At 40.3% G+C, this 20391-nt stretch overlaps 2 protein-coding genes across 2 annotated transcripts in view; one reads left to right on the forward strand and one right to left on the reverse strand.

Annotated features, from left to right (window-relative positions):
* The first annotated feature begins 188 nt into the window (after positions 1 to 188).
* Positions 189 to 4219, forward strand: ppdpfa (pancreatic progenitor cell differentiation and proliferation factor a). Its single transcript, XM_071372490.1, has 4 exons — positions 189 to 407; positions 1986 to 2167; positions 2398 to 2491; positions 2661 to 4219. Exons 2-4 carry the CDS (start codon positions 2035 to 2037, stop codon positions 2785 to 2787), a joined length of 354 nt encoding a protein of 117 aa, XP_071228591.1. The 5' UTR covers positions 189 to 407; positions 1986 to 2034; the 3' UTR covers positions 2788 to 4219.
* A 6252-nt stretch (positions 4220 to 10471) lies between these two features.
* The window catches only part of LOC139557516 (nucleolar protein 4-like), a 45939-nt gene continuing 36019 nt past the window's right edge, over positions 10472 to 20391 (reverse strand). Inside the window, exons 9-11 of the mRNA XM_071372463.1 lie at positions 18287 to 18406; positions 17450 to 17660; positions 10472 to 16942 (exon numbers count right to left, since the gene is read on the reverse strand). Coding sequence (XP_071228564.1) covers positions 16722 to 16942; positions 17450 to 17660; positions 18287 to 18406 — 552 coding nt within the window. The 3' untranslated portion in view covers positions 10472 to 16721. The remainder of the gene's footprint in view (positions 16943 to 17449; positions 17661 to 18286; positions 18407 to 20391) is intronic.

The following is a 20391-nucleotide window of genomic DNA, read 5'->3' on the forward strand; positions in this document are numbered from 1 at the left end:
AAGTTCGCTGACTTATAATCAGTTCTTCGTGTTGTTTATTGTTTCCACAGAATTGACGTGGCAAGGGCATTGCAACCAAATGATTGTGATTTCATTGATTGCAACGCATGTTTGTGCTTGCCTTGCCTAGTGCAAACGCTGTATAAAAGTGCCCTGTCCACGCCCATGAGCAGCTCGTCCAGTAGGCGTCATATTCTGCACTGTATAAAGCTACCTGCCTTTCGCTCTTCAGTAGCCTGCCTATTCCTACAATAACGACACCATAAAGACCTTGAAGGGTCCTTTCAGAGAATATACCCACAAATGGGCAATAATAGTCCTTTAGTGTAATTCACTGATCTTTGCCAACCGACCCTCATCCTCAATCCTTTGTTGTTTTTCAGCATCACCAAACGCCAAGTAAAAAGGTAAGATTGATTTGATTGCTTTTAGATTAAGGCAAACAATATGGGCCTCTGACTATGCCATCTTCAATGTCAATTGTATAACCTATATTTTCTAATAATGGACAATGTATTTCCAATCCTATATATTAACCTATTAAAGAAAGAGCTATGGTACTAAATGATATTGTATTTATTGTCCTGGCACAAATCATTACAAATTCACATTTCACATTGTCTTTAATAATGTAATAGGTATGTGGTATGTGGATTTTGACTGCTGATGTTTTAGTCTCTTTGCATCTACATTTTATCTGGATAGTCTGTTGTTTATTATGCACCTGCCAGTGCCACTGTCATTTATTGTACTGCACATGAGGTTATATTGTATTGGTCCCCTGCTGGCATTGTCTTTGCTCCCTAGGATCCTTGGGACCTCCCTACTCTAAACCCTAACCCTTACCCTAACCTTAACCATAACCTAACCTTAACAATATACACACATAAAAAAATATCAGAATGAGCAATGTCAGAGTCCGGAATATAAATATATATGTATATACAGTTTGGACAGTACATGAATATAAAAGGTGTGTACAGCAGTAGTTATAAAGGTTGAGCCTTGACTAGAATACAGTAAAACAGTATGAATATAATGTGTAATGCGGATGCATATTCACACACATCTAATGTGCCCCACAGCAGTAAACATTTATTTAAACTTTATTTTTCCACTGTGCGAAGGGAATTGGTTTATCCTTGAGATGTTTTATTTGCAACTGCCTATGTAGCACAGACGAGAATTAGGCTGGCAATCCCCAGCCATCTGGACAAGAGCTTCTGTCCTGTTTGGACCGGTTCGGACATGATAGAACTGACTTAGCATCGAACATGTAATCATGAGGTTGCTTCTCAGTAAACTATTCACTTTTGCTTATAGTAATGTAGTTTGGTTGGGGAGTAAAATCACATTTTTGGCATGTTTCATTCCACTGCAGTGTTTGAGATGTCAGTGTGAGTGATTACCACAGTTGAACTGTTGGCAACCTTTCTCTTAGAAAAAAGGTTTTTGATTCCTGTATAGTCCTGCTTACCGCTATATTCTGTTTTTCGAGTAGCTTAGTCAGTACCTTAGAGGTCCTGTAGCGGCTAGCCCCAGTGTTGAGCCCTGCCACGCACCTAGCCGGTACACAGCACTCTGTTTCCTGGCTAGGTTCCCGGAAGTTGGGACATTATACCTGCAAACCCCAGCCCCGCACTGTCCAGTTATTTTCAGAACATGGTGTTGAAATCAGACTCTCAACTGTTGACCTCTCTAAGCCAACATTGAGACCTGCCTATAATAGGCTAATGATATGCTTCTGTTAATGGATAATGCTAGTAATCATGAAATAGGTCGTCAATTTGCACAAAGGCTTTTGCACAGCTTTTTGTCTATGTTCAGGATGTTGTGTTATGGCACATTCAGTGAGATCTAGCATGCAGCATTCATAGACAATATTATTTGGCTCATCCCAGTATCACTTGCCTCTACTTGCAAGGTTCCTGTTTCCACACTCGTAATAACCCATTCTTCTCTCTCCTTTCCTCTCTCTCCCTAAGGTTTCCCATCTTCCATCTTTGAGCGTTTTTGAAGGAAAGGTTGAAGAAAATGGCAGCAATTCCATCTACCGGCTCTCTCATCGCCACCCATGATTACTACAGAAGGCGCATAGGATCCACCTCTAGCAATAGCTCTTGTGGCAGTTCTGAGTACGCTGGCGAAGTCATTCCACACCCCCCAGGTACAGATGATCAGATAACTGCAACGGTGCCTCTGAAATGGCACCCTATTCTCTATATAGTGCACTACCAAGGGCCCTGGTCAAATGTAGTGCACTATGTAAGGAAAAGGGTGCCATTTCAGACAACTCTCACTCTGACAAATGCCTTTAATTAGGAACATATCCTATATCTCTCTGTGCAACTTGATCTGACCAGGTTCCTAATCTTCCTTTTGTATTATTTTTCTTAGGTCTGCAGAGACAGGACTCTGGTCACTGGTGGTCTTCTTTCTTCTTTGCAAACAAACAGAACCAGCCTGGCAGCATGGTTGGATCTGAACAGAAGTGAGTTCACTAACCTAAGAGTCACATAAATTAATCAAATCCATGCATGGTTTAAATGTTGTGCTTGATTTCTCCTTTCTTTGTAAAATGTCTAATTTTGAGTAACCAGTTGTTAGGCCTAATTGTAGCCATGTACCTCTGTCTAAACAATATTTCCCTCTTGTTGCAGGAGTGGAACATACACGGTGAACAACGGTCGGGTGACTTGTATTGCCAGGGAGATGGTGTTGAAGAGGCAGCTCAGTGAAAGCAGCGACTCTGGGAAGATGGAACATGGGAGGCCACCACCCTCCTAATTCCTTCTCCTCAACACCCAACATCCCACTCCTCACTACCCCATGGAGATGGAGATAGCGGAGACTACTTTTTTTTACCTTTTAGGGATGGAGGCTGCTTTTCCTCCCTTTTTGTTTATAAGTAATATATTCTATCTTTTTATAATTAAAGACTAAAAAAGCCAAACAATTTTTTTCCCCCCCTAGTGTCTGTCTGATATCATGCTTTTTGCTGTTAAATAAATCAAAGTATTTAATACTTTTTTCTTGAATTATATTAAATAAGTCCCTAAATATTTTATTTTATATATTTTTTGTTAATATTTTTGTTTATATAAACTTTACACACAGAAAAGTTTAGGGCAGAAATTGCTCTCTAGTTATTTCACCTGATTAGCCTAGTTAGTGAGAAAGTGTAGTTTATAATAACTTACTTTCTATAACAAGCGTGAATATTCCTATAACTCATAGCCACTATATTGAACATGTGAAGTGTCCATGGCTCTGATGAAAGGGGATAGACAGACTTTAGAAGGAGCAGTTCTGGCATCCACAATATGTAACCCGATAACAATCCTGAGAACTCCATTGTCAGGTTTGTTCATGTCATTACTGATGTGTAGAATCTGTATTACAACATGCTGCTAGCCAGTGTTGATGTACTTGCTGAATGGAATTAACACGGTTAGGCTGCAATGTGATTAGCAACAGCTAATTGATAAAGACGATGGCTTATATAATACATTACACCTGTTCTGTTCTGAAATATAGATCAACCACCTGTGGAACATTCTGCGTTATTGCAGTCATTAACATTGTTTCGCACAACCTCTTGGGGATAAAAGTGAATGTCAACTATATTTTTGATACAGTCTTTCTATGATCTCAACATATTGGCATGGTGGAGTCAACACCTAGTTATATCAACAAGGATCCAATAAAATACACTTTCAGGATTGTTCATTAAAGCATGGAGTTAATGGGAAGAGTTTACTAGTTTTACACTGACTGAAGTCATCAACAATGTTTACTCCAGTTACTGTAGTTAACCATTTAATTGAACCTACTGTATAGTTATACAAGTTATTCTCATTGAGATAAAATCTATTTAGCAAAAGAGACCTGTAGACATGGCTCTTACATACAGTGTCACGCCCTGACCTCTTTTTATGTCTCTATTTGGTTTGGTCAGGGTGTGATTTGGGGTGGGCATTCTATGTTTTTGTTTTCTATGATTTTGTATTTCTATGTTTTGGCCGGGTATGGTTCTCAATCAGGGACAGCTGTCTATCGTTGTCTCTGATTGGGAACCATACTTAGGTAGCCCTTTTCCCTCCTTTCTTTGTGGGAAGTTAACGTTGTTTGTGGCACTTAGCCTTAAGCTTCACGGTTGTTTTGTATTGTTTATTGTTTTTGTCAGCGTCATCCTAATAAAAAGGAATATGTATGCTCACCACGCTGCACCTTGGTCCAGTTCTTTTGACGGCCGTGACATACAGGCTACATATAGTTGAAGTCAGAAGTTTACATACACTTTAGCCAAATACATTTAAACTCAGTTTTTTACAGTTCCTGACATTTAATCCTAGTAAAAATTCCATGTCTTAGGTCAGTTAGGATCACCAATAGTACGCAAGTGTTTATACTTGCGTACTATTGTTTGTACAGATGCACGTGGTACCTTCAGGCGATTGGAAATTGCTCCCAAGGATGAACCAGACTTGTGGAGGTCTAAAAAAAAAAATCTGAGGTCTTGGCTGATTTCTTTTTTGATTTTCCCATGGTGTCAAGCAAAGAGATACTGAGTTTGAAGGTAGGCCTTGAAATACATCCACAGGTACACCAACGATTGACTCAAATTATATCAATTAGCCTATCAGAAGCTTCTTAAAGCCATGACATAATTTTCTGGAATTTTTCAAGCTGATTAAAGGCACAGTCAACTTAGTATATGTAAACTTCTGGCCAACTGGAATTGTGATACAGTGAATTATAAGTGAAATAATCTGTCTGTAACCAATTGTTGGAAAAATGACTTGTGTCATGCACAAAGTAGATGTCCTAACCGACTTACCAAAACTATAGTTTGTTAACAAGAAATTTGTGGAGTGGTTGAAAAACGAGTTTTGACGACTCCAACCTAAGTGTATGTAAACTTCGGACTTCAACTGTACGTACATGTTACATGTTGTGACATAGCCTACAGTACATGTTGTGACATAGCCTACAGTACATGTTGTGACATAGCCTACAGTACATGTTGTGATGCACAGTGTGATATGTATAGCACCAAATAGTTATTGCGGTCGCTTAAGCGTTTCATTTATGCATGGAAGATATTCTGTGCGCATGCACAATACACTTTCACGTTCTTGCCATGCTGACAGATCTGTAACTGGAGAGGAATCAACAATCTGTCAACATCGGAGTTGATAGAGCAGGTGCATGTGTCTTGAACCAGACTAACCAAACACCAAATCGGAGTAAAAATATATACAATCTCCAAAAAACAGTAGTTGTTTTGTTTTGCAGACTGACCGTGAAACTAAACAGAAAAAAAATAAGGTTTGAGAAGCCACTGTACAACCGGGAGAGCTTTAAGAACAGAATCTTGAACTTATCTTACTCAGCCACTGGAACATAGGAAATGAACATAACAGGCCAGAAAAACGGAAGGAGCAATCCTTATTAACAGTTTAAAACGGGTTCAAACAAAACAATAACCTGGAACAAAACTAAACATGTGACTGACAAAGATTGTTCAGAGCACCTGACCTGTGTCAATGTGTGATTTAAAGATTAAGCACCTAAATACCATTGCCTCAACAAACACCATAACCTTCAACAAATACACTCAATGCCCCCTCCTCTCCCCTGCCCTCCCTGTTGCTATTCCTGACTTAGCATTTCTAATTATATTCCAGTCTCTAAATCTGTCACACCTACAGACATGGGAATCTCGCATCCAGCACACGCATGGTCCGAGCATGCGCTGTGACTGGCACTCCTTATTTTACCTCAGAGGACAGAGGATATTGTAGGTTACCCTGCTCAAAGTTTAGGGGAGCACAGTATGTGAGAAAGAGAGAGGGGGGGGGGGGGGTCGAGAGATAGAGAGACACAAATATCACTTTCACTACCGTATGAAAGGGCGAGAGGTAAAGACAAACAGACAGAGAAACAGACATTACGTAAAGTGGGTAAGAGGTGAGTCGGTTCAGATATCATTTTTATATGTGGTCTCAGGTTGGGCCTTGTGTGGCAGCAGGCCCGGTAGTCCCGGATAGACAGTCCCTCATCATGGGCTCAGTGATATAAGGGGAATCTGGGGCAAACCTATAGCAGCTGCCTGGCCGAGTCTGAGCTGTGACTCACTAGATCTACTGAGCTAGAATGCAGCCTCCAAACTTTCACAGTAGAGTTGGGAGGTGGAGGAATGGAGGGGATGTGGGATGTCGGGGTTCTCCACATCACACAGAATATTACAGTAACATGGAGTCTATTAGGCGTGGGACACAGCGTTAATATTACTCTGGTTGGGTGTTTTTTGTATTTTGTATTAATTATTTGTGTACTTGTTTGACATTTTACTGCATATTTAGAAGCTAGTAACATAAGCATTTTGCTACACCCGCTATAATATCTGCTAAACTGTGTATGTAACAAATAAATGTTGATATGATTTGTTAGGGTTAGGTTTAAGGTTGAGGGTTAAAGTTGAACTGGGATGTAGACATGAAGCTAGGGTTAGAGTTAGGGTTGAGATTAGTGTTAGGTTGAACTGGGATGTAGACATGAAGCTAGGGTTAGACTTAGACTTGAGGTTAGTGTTAGGGTTGAACTGGGATGTGGAGACGAAGCTAGGGTTAGAGTTAGGGTTGAGATTAGTGTTAGGTTGAACTGGGATGTAGACATGAAGCTAGGGTTAGACTTAGACTTTAGGTTAGTGTTAGGGTTGAACTGGGATGTGGAGACGAAGCTAGGGTTAGACTTAGACTTGAGGTTAGTGTTAGGGTTGAACTGTGATGTGGAGACGAAGCTAGGGTTAGACTTAGACTTGAGGTTAGTGTTAGGGTTGAACTGTGATGTGGAGACGAAGCTAGGGTTAGAGTTAGGGTTGAGGTTAGTGTTAGGATGGAACTGGGATGTGGACATGAAGCTAGGGTAGGGGTTAGGGTTAGGTTTAAGGCTAAAGCTAAGGCCAAGGTCAGGATGTTCTCCCCTTTAACCCTTTAAACAGAATAAACCACTAACCTATAAGTATTATGAGTGGGAAAGAACACATTGTTTGTATCACTGTCTCAGTTGGTTTGTGGCTAGGGCCACCAATCTCTGAACGCAGGGAGAATGTGTACACACTGGGATCATGTATTGAGTATTTGCACGTGTCCCAATGTGAAATTTCAACATAAACACAGAGATCCCGGAAGTGATTGATGATTGATAAGCTCAGTTACGTCTTTACGCAACAACAACAGAGGGCTCCTGGCAGTAAACTACCACTCAGGTCACCTCCACATGTTTCTGGGAAACTCAGAAGCATAAAGTGATAAAGAATAAACTCTGGAGAATAAGTTGTGTAATACAAATAGTAAGTTAGTGTTATAACGCTATAATAATATGTTTCTAAGAATATGTTTATAAGAATATGTTTCTAAGAATATGTTTCTAAGAATATGTTTATAAGAATATGTTTCTAAGAATATGTTTATAATAATAAGTTTATAATAATAAGTTTATAAGAATATGTTTATAATAATATGTTTATAATAATAAGTTTATAAGAATATGTTTCTAAGAATATGTTTATAAGAATATGTTTCTAAGAATATGTTTCTAAGAATATGTTTATAAGAATAAGTTTATAAGAATATGTTTCTAAGAATAAGTTTATAAGAATATGTTTCTAAGAATATGTTTCTAAGAATATGTTTATAAGAATATGTTTATAAGAATAAGTTTATAAGAATAAGTTTATAAGAATATGTTTATAAGAATATGTTTATAAGAATAAGCAAGTTACTGTTATGATTCAGTTATAACGCAACCCCAATCAGCATCAGAGGTCTGATAAATTGCTGCATGTGAAACATGGTAGAGGGAAATCCAGCCCATGCTTCTGGTACCTTCTCGGCAGGTCAAGACAGGACTAAGTTCTCCCTCCAACTGGATGCTTGGTCCATTTCCGTGCCCTGATTGTGAAATTGCTTTTGCTTTTTGATCCTAGCCAGACATGTAACCGTAGGCAGCCAGAAACATGTAACCTATTCGTTCAAAACCTCTACTCAGTCGCCATTAAATGTAAATATAATTGTCCCTAGAATTTCTGAGCAAACAGCTGGAGGCAGGGCTTTCTCCTATAGAGCTCAATTTTTATGGAATGGTCTGCCTACCTATGTGAGAGACGCAGACTCGGTCTCAACCTTTAAGTCTTTACTGAAGACTCATCTCTTCAGTGGGTCATATTATTGAGTGTAGTCTGGCCCAGGAGAGTGAAGGTGAACGGAAAGGCTCTGGAGCAACGGACCGCCCTTGTTGTCTCTGCCTGGCCGGTTCCCCTCTCTCCACTGGGATTCTCTGTCTCTAACCCTATTACAGGGGCTGAGTCACTGGCTTACTGGTGCTCTTCCATGCCGTCCCTAGGAGGGGTGCATCACTTGAGTGGGTTGAGTCACTGACGTGATCTTCCTGTCTGGGTTGGCGCCCCCCCCCCCCCCTTGGGTTGTGCCGTGGCGGAGATCTTTGTGGGCTATACTCGGCCTTGTCTCAGGATGGTAAGTTGGTGGTTGAAGATATCCCTCTAGTGGTGTGGGGGCTGTGCTTTGGCAAAGTGGGTGGGGTTATATCCTGCCTGTTTGGCCCTGTCCGGGGTATCATCGGATGGTGCCACAGTGTCTCCTGACCCCTCCTGTCTCAGCCTCCAGTATTTATGCTGCAGTAGTTTATGTGTCGGGGGGCTAGGGTCAGTCTGTTATATCTGGAGTACTTCTCCTGTCTTATCCGGTGTACTGTGTGAATTTAAGTATGCTCTCTCTAATTCTCTCTCTCTCTCTTTCTTTCTCTCTCTCGGAGGACCTGAGCCCTAGGACCATGCCTCAGGACTACCTGGCATGATGACTTCTTGCTGTCCCCAGTCCACCTGGCCGTGCTGCTGCTCCAGTTTCAATTGTTCTGCCTGCGGCTATGGAACCCTGACCTGTTCACCGGACGTGCTACCTGTCCCAGACCTGCTGTTTTCAACTCTCTAGAGACAGCAGGAGCGGTTGAGATACTCTTAATGATCGGCTATGAAAAGCCAACTGACATTTACTCCTGAGGTGCTGACTTGTTGCACTCTCGACAACTACTGTGATTATTATTATTTGACCATGCTGGTCATTTATGAACATTTGAACATCTTGGCCATGTTCTGTTATAATCTCCACCCGGCACAGCCAAAAGAGGACTGGCCACCCCTCATAGCCTGGTTCCTCTCTAGGTTTCTTCCTAGGTTTTGGCCTTTCTAGGGAGTTTTTCCTAGCCACCGTGCTTCTACACCTGCATTGCTTGCTGTTTGGGGTTTTAGGCTGGGTTTCTGTACAGCACTTTGAGATATCAGCTGATGTAAGAAGGGCTATATAAATACATTTGATTTGATTTGAAATACTTATTTTATTAGGCCATTGCTCAGGACCCCATTTGAACTGAAGACGCCTGTGAAATGAAGTAATTTTCTAATTTAAATGAAGGATTGCATTTTAGGGAAATAGTATTGACATTATTTCTTCACATGATGCAGAATACTCTCAGTTCTTTGGAATGGATACACCTGATAATAACTTTACACACACTAACTTAGTCAATTGCAAAGAGATTGTCCACTTGGACTGAGGTAATTCACTCAAACACACAGGCTATTAGCAGATGCTGTATGTATGGGCACACTTAAAGCATCTGTGAAGCTCAAAAAATCCCACAAATCTGCAGTCAGTGCTGTTACTGTCAATTGGCCATTGTTCTATGCTGCGCCCTCGTGGCTGTTATTGGTTTGCTGAAGTTTAAATGGACTGGACTTTCAGTCTCCCTGCTGCTGCATTCTGTCTCGTTGCTGAACTCCTGTGGACTTAGGCTGTCACTACGGTTCTTTGCATAGTGGTACACGGTCAGAAGACCTTCCCCAAAGCAGAGAGACATTTACTCTGTTCCCTCGTTCTCAGGTGTTGTTTGATGTTTTGCATCTTATGACATCATCATTCTACTGGCTTCCAGAGCTGGATGGACTGGAAATGCTGCATAATTATCTCTACACGACAGATTAAGTATACACATTTTAAACGTATTTGAGGCCTTGGAAGGAGACAGTGAATAGTTATGTACTTCAACTCATTTTTTAAAAAGTGATTGGCAAGGCAAAGGTAAATGTGACAGAGTATGGACAAATCTTTATAACTGTGTTGGAGTCAGTGGATATAGGCACATTCAGGAGGTGCAGCAGCTCAGATAGTGACATCGAAAAGTATTATGTACAGCTGCATCCGTAACCTGGTCATTCTGTGGTTATTATATACAGTATCTATATAAAGAGAATTAAGGCCTCACCATGGCAACAGAGCACATCTATCCACAAGGTTACTCCATCTTTCCAACTCTATCTCTCCATATCTGTCTCTCCATCTCTCTCAAACATTGTCTGCACTACATTCCCAATCCAAGAAATTAATCAAAGTAGCCAAGTTTCAGTTTTATTCAGTTACTGACATCTCTGAAGAGAAGCTTGCAATTCTGCTGTTGGTAACCAACATTTTTTACCGTAGCGTTGACGTTACACTGAAAAAGCGCTATTTCAAAACAAGAACAAGTCCCTCATCATTAGTGATATGTAAGAGGCAGAGAATATCCTGCCTGGGCGGCTTTGCATGAAACAAACAGATGAAAATGTTTCTGCCTTTTCTTTTGTCTTTTTAGTCGCTTCACATATATTAATTCATATTTATACCTATAAACACTTTTCAAAAAAATCTAAATATTCAGTCACATGTACTGGAAAAAGCTCCACTTTTAAATCACAATGATAAATGTACAAAACAATGATAAACGTTTCATATAAATGTTATGGTAACAGGTAGAGAGACTTTACTGTCATCAGTAAATATCATAATGGAACAAAAATAAACTCAGAGATTCAGCGTTTCCTGAGGTTCTTGTGTTTCCCCTTGAGGACCAGGAGAGGGGAATGGCTTTTACATCACATCACTGAGGAGCTGTTACGAGAGGTCAAAGTGTACCTTATAACAACCAGGGAATGTGATCACAATAGAATCATCATAGAATGAGTGGCTACCATTGCGTTTTAACTACTGTAATCCTCCTACCATTATATTATGTTGCTCAGTGATTGAGTTACATGCTAATGATCCTTTTGACTCCACCCGCCAGAAGCTTGTTAAAACACGGCTATTCAGAAGGGAAAAGGTGGCTGGGTTATCTGCAATCGTTCAATAGGAATCTGTGTATCATTATGCTACTGATAAATCTCAGACAGAAGTAGGCTATTCATGGTGCACTTTGAACTGGCATGAAGCTCACTCTCACTCCTGAATCCCTAAAGAGTCTGATGCTATCAGCCATCACCAGATACCAACCCCAACCTGGTTGTCTTAGTCTAGCCTCACTTCGACCATGTGAATGTCATCTGACCACCTTTCAAAGCAGTCACATCTGTATGCATTTGATATAATGCACTAAAGAAATGTCTGAGCAAATATAAACAGGAAGGGTAGGTGAGAAAATATCATGGACAAAAATGTAAAGTATTTGGAAAAATCTGTACATGTAAACATCACACTTTCACTGAGTCCAAAAAAACAGAAAGAAAAAATACAAAGCTTCACATTGGTATACAGTACATTACAACCCCCTGCACAGAACTACAGTCTCTGGCCAATGCAAGAGAAGTAACAAGTAAAATAATATCAAGAACAATAGAAGTTTTACAGAGCACCACCAACTGTTAAAACAGGCAAGGGTTGAACTTGAAACCACATACATTTTCTGGAACCGTGCTGTACACCACAGAAAAATTATTTAGGTTTAAAATGTTTCTTTTACAACCTTTTGTACAGCTATACATATATCTGACCACATCAGCAATCCACAAGTTACTAGGGCTTTTACGCTACATTTTTATAAAACATCTATACATTAAATTGTCCTGCCAATGCAACGAGAAATCCACTGGAATAAAATATGTCTACAAATGGTTGCGTTTCATTGGTCACAGTAACTGCAGCACACACATGAAATGTAGCTTGTATTCTTAAGACAAATTAAGAAGAGACCCTTTTCTGGACACACAAAGAAAAGTGATGCGTTAGAAACGTGAATTTAGATCAACCCGGCATCAATAACATAATGTGTATCTGTATTGTGATATGTTGTTGTCTAACCTGGCTATCTTAAGATGAATGCACTAATTGTAAGTCGTTCTGGATAAGAGCGTCTGCTAAATGACTAAAATGTAAATTTAAGTGTAGATGGCAGTTTACTGATGGCTGTTGGAGCTTATGGCTGGCCAAAAGTAAAATAGGGGCAAGGTGAAGGAGACATGGAAGACATTTGAGTGTATCAGGACAGAGCCCTACCCACTGGGCACAGATGTCAATTCAACGTCTATTCCACGTTGGTTCAACGTAATTTCATTGAAATGACATGGAAACAACATTGATTCAGCCAGTGTGTCCCCCAGCGGGTACACTCTTAGAAAAAAGGGTTCTAAAATGGTTCTTCGGCTGTCCCCATAGGAGAAACTTTTTTGATTCCAGGTAGAACTTTTGGGGGTTCCATGTAGAAACCTCTGGGGAAAAGGTTCTACGTAGAACCCGGGTTCTACCCTGGAACCACAAATTATTCTTCAAAGGATTCTCGTACAGTATGTTCTAGATAGCTATACCTACACTCTTTGAAAAAAAGGTGCTATCAAGTTGATTAATCCAAATGAGTCTATTCAAATTAACTTTTTAAATGCATTCAAATGTGTACACATGCCTGAGCCCCCATGATTTTTCAAAATAACAGTTTCTAAAGCCTGACTAGTCTAGCTAAAATAAAATGTCTGAAGTCTGATGCGTGCAAAATATAATTCTCTTTTAAAACAGTCTTTTCTTGTGTTGCTAGTAAAAATTCAGATTGAAGTTATTTAGTTAAGACTGTGAGATTGGCTGATTCTTGCATGAGCCTTGCCATGTACTTTAAAACCCAATATTGTGCATTTTAATAATGATTTCCACAATAAGTTATCCATAAGATGATCAGTTTAGTGGACAAAAATCATGTACATTTAAATCAATACAGACATCCAAACTAAAAAGTTAAACACACACTCAGATCAGCTCTCATCATAGACCACCATGATCAACCCATTGTCAGGCATGAGTATCTTAAATATGTAAATTGAATATGTGAATCAAGTATGATTGTTCTGTAACAATGTCCGGTTACAAATATATACCATGTAATTTTATCCTGAGCTGTAAAGTGCTTCCAAACTTGCAATAGATTATACATTTGAAATATGATAAAGAAGTCAAATTTTGTCATGGATGGTGACCATAAATAAATTACAGATTATTTTGTGTATGTCATTTTAGACTGACCTGTTCTTGGAATGATCATCATCACAGCAATGTAGTAGATATGTGCTGCTGACATCATTTATTATTAATTACACTGAAATGTATTCCTCTCTTATATGAATTATCTGACAAATCTACAGTACATTCGGAAAGTATTCGTACTCTTTCCCTTTTTCCACATTTTGTTACGTTACAGCCTTATTCTAAAATTGATTAAATAAAACATGTTCCTCATCAGTCTACACATAATACTATATAATGACAAAGCGAAAACAGGTATTTTGACATTTTAGCTTTTTAAAAAAAAAAATATATATATTTACATAAGTATTCAGACCCTTTGCTATGAGACTAGAAATTGAGCTCAGGTGTATTCTGTTTCCATTGATCATCCTTGAGATGTTTCTACAACTTGATTGGAGTCCACCTGTGGTAAATTCAATTGATTGGACATGATTTGGAAAGGCACACACCTGTCTGTATAAGGTCCCACATTTGACAGTGCATGTCAGAGCAAAAACAAAGCCATGAGGTCGAAGGAATTGTCTGTAGAGCTCCGAGACAGGATTGTGTCGAGGCACAGATCTGGGGAAGGGTACCAACATTTTTTTTACAGCATTGAAGGTCCCCAAGAACACAGTGGCCTCCATCATTCTTAAATGGAAGAAATTTGAAACCACCAAGACTCTTCCTAGACCTGGCCGCCCAGCCAAACTGAGCAATCGGGGGAGAAAGGCCTTGGTCAGGTAGGTGACCAAGAACTCGATGGTCACTCTGACAGAGCTCCAGAGTTCCTCTGTGGAGATGGGAGAACCTTCCAGAAGGAAATCCATCTCTGCAACACTCCACCAATCAAGCCTTTATGGTAACCACTCCTCAATAAAAGGCACATGACAGCCCACTTGGAGTTTGCCAAAAGGCACCTAAAGGACTCTGACCATTGGAAACAAGATTCTCTGGTCTGATGAAACCTAGATCTAACTCTTTGGCCTGTATTCCAAGCGTCACATCTGGATGAAACCTGGCACAATCCCTCCGGTGAAGCATGGTAGTGGCAGCATGATGCTGTGGAGATGTTTTTCAGCGGCAGGGACTGGGAGACTAGTCAGGATCGAAGGAAATATAAACAGAGAAAAATACAGAGAGATCCTTGATGAAAACCTGCTCCAGAACGCTCAGGACCTCAGACTGGGGCGACGTTTCACGTTCCAACAGGACAACGACCTTCAGCACACAGCCAAGACAACACAGGAGTGGCTTCGAGACAAGTCTCTGAATGTCCTTGAGTGGCCAGAGCCCGGACTTGAACCCGATTGAACATCTCTGGAGAGACCTGAAAAAAGCTGTGCAACAACGCTCCCCATCCAACCTGACCGAGCTTGAGAGGATCTGCAGAGAAGAATGGGAGAAACTCCCCAAATATAGGTGTGCCAAGCTTGTAGCGTCATACCCAAGAAGACTTGAGGCTGTAATCGCTGCCAAAGGTGTTTCAACAAAGTACTGAGTAAAGGGTCTGAATACTTATGTAAATGTATATTTCAGTTTTTAATATGTAATAAATTAAATGTTTTGTACTTTGCCATTATGAGGTATTGAGTGTAGATTGAGGGGGGAAAACGATGTAATCAATTTTAGAATAAGGCTGTAACGCAACAAAATGTGGAAAAGTCAAGGGGTCCGAATACTTTCCTAATGCACTGTTTAAGGTGCTGACCAGGTTGACTACTTAAAATAATATTTAGTCTTTGTTTGGAATGTTTAAGTGTACCGAGCAATTTTTTTTACTAAAGAGCTTTGAAAGGGCAACTCCACTTCACTTACACAACAAACAGAAATAATGCCAACGTTTACCAACAATAAAACGACCACTTAGGACAGAGTGCTCAAATGACTGGCCTGTCAAAGTATGTTGATAGAGGATGTTACGGCTACAGTACTCTGTTCTGCTCTCACATACAGTACACACACCATAGCAAGGAACTGTTGAGTAAACTGTGATGCCATCACACATGATCAAGATTGTCTTTTGCTTCTTTTTTAAACAGTGTGTTTTATGTCATAATTTCTGCTAATGAGAAATGCAAAGACCGGTAAGAAAAAGGAGTTGAGGTGGAGAGAATATGGTGGGATTTTGAGGGAAATCGTTTTCTATAGCAGACCAACAGCCGTTACAAGGAGCACAATGCATTCACCATACATTTCCATGAGACGAACATGTGACGTTCATGAGACAAAGTTTATGACACAACCATATGCTGTTCATATCTGACTGACTTAAACCAACACAAACTGTTAGTCTCTGAAATAATCTCAAATGACTTAACAAAGGTTATTTGACCTCAAGTCTACTATCATTGTATATCAGGTCCTCTGTCCTATTCACATCTGTCTGATTGGTGCCAGTCAATGAAAGGCCTCAGTTATGAGGTTCCAGATAAAGAAGAGCATCTTTCAGAACAGACAACAATGAAGCTACAGTGCTGCCATGAGACATACTTTCTTTTTACACAGCATTCCTGATTGACAAATTACGTTACTGCTCCCAGCGGAGCCTTACAAAATATTATGGGATGTTTGTGGTAAATCTGCTATCTCTGGGGAATGTTTTACATGTTAGCTCATCATGCTGAGACTAAAAGCATGAGGAGGAGGTAGAGGTACGCTAAGAAGACCTCCCTTTGCACAAAGTCCCACAAAAAGACTGAGTATGTGGAAATTGGCTTACATTTACTGATTATCTTCCATGTTGCACCCTGTTACACACTTTTCCCAGAAGCATTAACCTTTTGCCTGCAATCCAAAGCCTGTAGGTTTGGACACATTACAGTACTTTACCCTACAGGTTTAACATCCCCCTTTTCTATGATCACACTTTGCATACCTAAACCTTCAAACTTTAAAAACTAATGTTGAGGTTAACAGAGCAGTGGCATAATGCCAAATCTGAAGCAGCAATTCATGTTTGACAAATACCTCCTCAGTTTAGAAAGAAAATCCGTGGAAGGAGGTGACTTGGCGGTGTTTCTGGGGGTATAAATTAAGTGGGTGAGGAGTAGGTTTGTTATGGGAATGTAAAAGCTAACTGGGCACTAAGATTAGTGTGAATGTATGGATTTTATATTTCTGTAAATTGTTTGTGTTCCTGTGACCATATATCTACTATCTACATGGCCCAATTGCGCGATGTAGTTTGACTCCTAGTTTTTACTTTGACACTTTACTCAGTTAAACTCTTAAGTGTCTGTCTGTCTGAATGTGTTTGACTGAGGGTGATAGTACAGACAGACAGCCTGGGGAGACGGGTCTTGGCACGGCATAGTTCGTCCGGTCTGGCCTGGTTATGGTTCAGTTCTGCTGCAGGATCAGGTTCTCCAGCTCGTCTGCAGATCGGAGCAGGAAGGCAGCAGACTCTCGGTACCCGGCGATGAGCTGCCTCACCGCTGTGACCTCAGGGGGGCTGAGCTGAGCCGAGGCACCTCCCCCACCTCCACCCTGACCACTGTGACTGTTAGAACTGGAGGAAGAGGATGTGGGAGCCACAGACTTCATACTGAGATCAGTGGGACCTGGAGAGAGAAATGATAGTGTACTTTAAGTGTGATAACCCCATACAGTAAAGAAAGCACAAGATTACTGGGTCACAATTTATTATATTAGTCCATCTGTAGATGCTCATACTGTCAACAAACTAGCTGTTGCTAAGCAACTGCTTCCTAAGGTTAGGGTTAGGGTAAGGTTGAGAAAAACATTAGGGTAAGGGTTAAAGTTAGAGTTAGGGCTAGGGTTAGGGTAAGGGTTAAGTTTAGGGTTAGCATAAGGGTTAAGGTTAGGCTAGTAGATAGTTCGTTAAAAAATGACTGATAGTCTGTAGATACCCTGTTGAGCATCTTCAGATGGACTATCCAAATAAAGTGTTACCGATTATTTATATACAGAAGGCCTATATAAAATGTTACATTATTGATATACAATATAGGCAATCAATAATCACACTAATATAGATAGAGGTACATACAGTACAAAAACACATTCTAACTGAATCTCAGTCTAGGACTTAGGTAGAAGCTAATTACCATTGGTCTGTGTGGTGGTGGCACCAGTGGTCGGCAGGTTGTTGCTCATTGCTCCGTAACTGCGGAAGCTGTAGTTGAGGCCCCTGTTGGTGCCGTTGGTGTATGCTGGGTCCTGGGACTGGGAGTAGGCTGAGGCAGCCAGGGAGAAGCCTGAGGGGGCAACTGAGGCTGGGTCCCTGGAGCCGTTCTTATCAGCAGTAGCAGGTTCCTCCTACAGGAGTAGCTACAATAGTTATTACACTGTACTTATTGGAAAAATCACATAGTAATAAGAACATGTACATTTTTAGCAAGATATACAGTATTTGAATCTACTGTAGCTACATACTGTATGTACATACTGGTAATGATGTTACCGACAGAAGAACATGGACTTCATTTACTGTCATGGATAAACAAACACACAAATGAACACACTCCAAAATAACATTAATTAACAAATACACACATGCTGTGAACACACAAATACTGTAACGGCTGTTGGAAGGAGAGGACCAAGGTGCAGCGTTGTACGTGTCCATATTTATTTAATGAACACTGAAATAACAAAAATAACAAAGAGAACGACTGAAACAGTTCTGAAAGGTGCAAACACAAAACAGGAAACAACTACCCACAAAACACAGGTGGGATGAGGCTAGCTAAGTATGGTTCTCAATCAGAGACAACGATAGACAGCAGCCTCTGATTGAGAACCACACTTGGCCAAACACATAGAAATATAAAACATAGAACAAAAACATAGAATGCCCACCTCAACTCACGCCCTGACCAAACCAAAATAGAGACATAACAAAGGAACTAAGGTCAGGGCGTGACAAATACATGTACACTCACAGGGTCTTGATAGACATCTAGTCGCATCCTCTTGGCAGCGTTGCGTGTCTCACTTTCACAAGCAGCAGCGAGAATGTTCTCAGCCATGGCAGAGGTGAGGTGTGGGGGTGTGGGCCGTGTCTGACAGCACAGACAATGGTGTTAAGGGTGTGCAGTATAATATTCATGTGTGAGTGAATTTAGTGTATATTTATGCATGTTCATGAAACTTGAAATTGTACATGGGCAGATACAAAATGATAGCTTTCTACAAATCCTGGCCATCCCAGTCTCTACAAACAATCAACCCCCTTCAAATGAAATTCCAAGTTCAAGAACACTGGGAAACTGCGGCACTCCAAAATGTTTCTAAATTAGAGAATCAAGAGCATCTTAGAGTTACAGTTGATGCACAGTCTCTAGTAGAACTTTCGGCCAGTGAGAGGGTGTGGGACGTATTTACAGGTTGCAGTGTTGTTACATTGAACCAGTGGTGACACGTCATTCTGTTTTGAGCACCACATTTTTAGCTACAAAAAACTAAAACAAACTGAAAATATATATACACGTATTAATGCCAAAATATATATACACGTATTAATGCCAAAATAACATGCAAAACAGGCAAACCCAACCCCCCAAAAAACTATAATATATATATTTTGGGGGGTGGGTTTGGGGGGTGGGCTTTGCATGTTATTTTGGCATTAATACGTGTCACATATCACTTTGCAAACAATGTAAAAAAAAAAATATCTAAATCATTAAGTTAATAAAGCTGCATACAAACATGGTCTCTTTTTTGCTTTCTTGAGTAAGCAGCTCCAAAATGCAGGTGTTTCAGCCTAGCTCAATGCTTTCTGTGGTGGTGGGACAGCCAGGGGAAAATACGGAGCGTAGGGATTGGTAATGTTCTCTAGTTGCGCCGTGACTGGCTCAGTGTTCTGTCATTCTTTGGGACTCTACGTCATAGCAAAATCTAAGGGTAGAGCTCCAAAATTCAAGCCCATTGGGTGCTGCCATATAGTTACATTAGAAGTGCCCATCTAAGAAGTCTCAAGGTTATTGGCCACAGATAAAATGACGTCAAATCACGTTATATCTACAGTAGCTTTGATTGGACATACTTTCTAAATGATCTTACGATCAAGATCATACTTATGATCAACATCATACTTTCTAAATCTTAGCTAGCAGTCATCATCATGAATTAAGTCAACAATCTACTGGCAAATCCTTTTAATCCTTGTTATATGAAGAGAAATAATTAAGAGAAATTATAGATAAAACGTATCGTGCTCATCGACCATTGAACATAAACATTACACAACAAGTTGGAAATCGCAAATTCAACAATGAGTGGTTCGGAAGTAATCAGTGGCTAACTGCAAGCATTGCAAAGCAATCACTAGCCTGCTATTCAGTGGAGAGGATGTGTGGTCCTAATTCTGGGTTTAAGGGTCTCTTTTCCAAGCTTAAAATGATAAACATTCAACATTGGCCATGCTGTCAATCCAGCATGATTTCTGCCACGCTCAAAACAACTGTTAACTCGGAACTGGGAAATCTGACTTCAGTGAGTTCAAGACAACTGGGAATTTGGGAAAAAACGAGCTAACCTATAACCTGTTTTAGAGAAATGTAATCATTAAATATTGTAAGAGCTTTCATTGTCTGCTTATATGCCCCCTTGTATTTATCCTACGGTTCTGACTTGGTGTACAGGGAGAACACTGTAAGAACGGCCATGTTCTGAATTCTGTAGCTGTACATTTCAAAAGTGTTGAACAAATAGTTTTATTGACTACGTCCGTCCTAGCTCGCTCATTAATGTCTTAATCGAAATTACGGATTGCCTCTTATCCGCTTGTTGTCCCCTTATGCCATAGTTTGTGTATCTCAATTGTCAGTAGGAACCACATTTGTTTAAGCAAGTCAGCCATATCAGCTATGTTTTTTTAAAAGGCAGTAAATTAGGCTGAATGAACTGTTTCACTGCCAGACAAGATAGCCAGGTGTAACAGTGGTAAGGTGTTGGGACTGCTGTTGGGACTCTGCTGTTAGGACAGCTTTATGTAGGCCCTAACAGTTTGTGGGCAGAGTTTGTCACCGTTATAGTGCAATTC

The sequence above is a fragment of the Salvelinus alpinus genome, chromosome 28 (assembly GCF_045679555.1).
Source record: "Salvelinus alpinus chromosome 28, SLU_Salpinus.1, whole genome shotgun sequence".
NCBI classification, from domain to species: domain Eukaryota; kingdom Metazoa; phylum Chordata; class Actinopteri; order Salmoniformes; family Salmonidae; genus Salvelinus; species Salvelinus alpinus.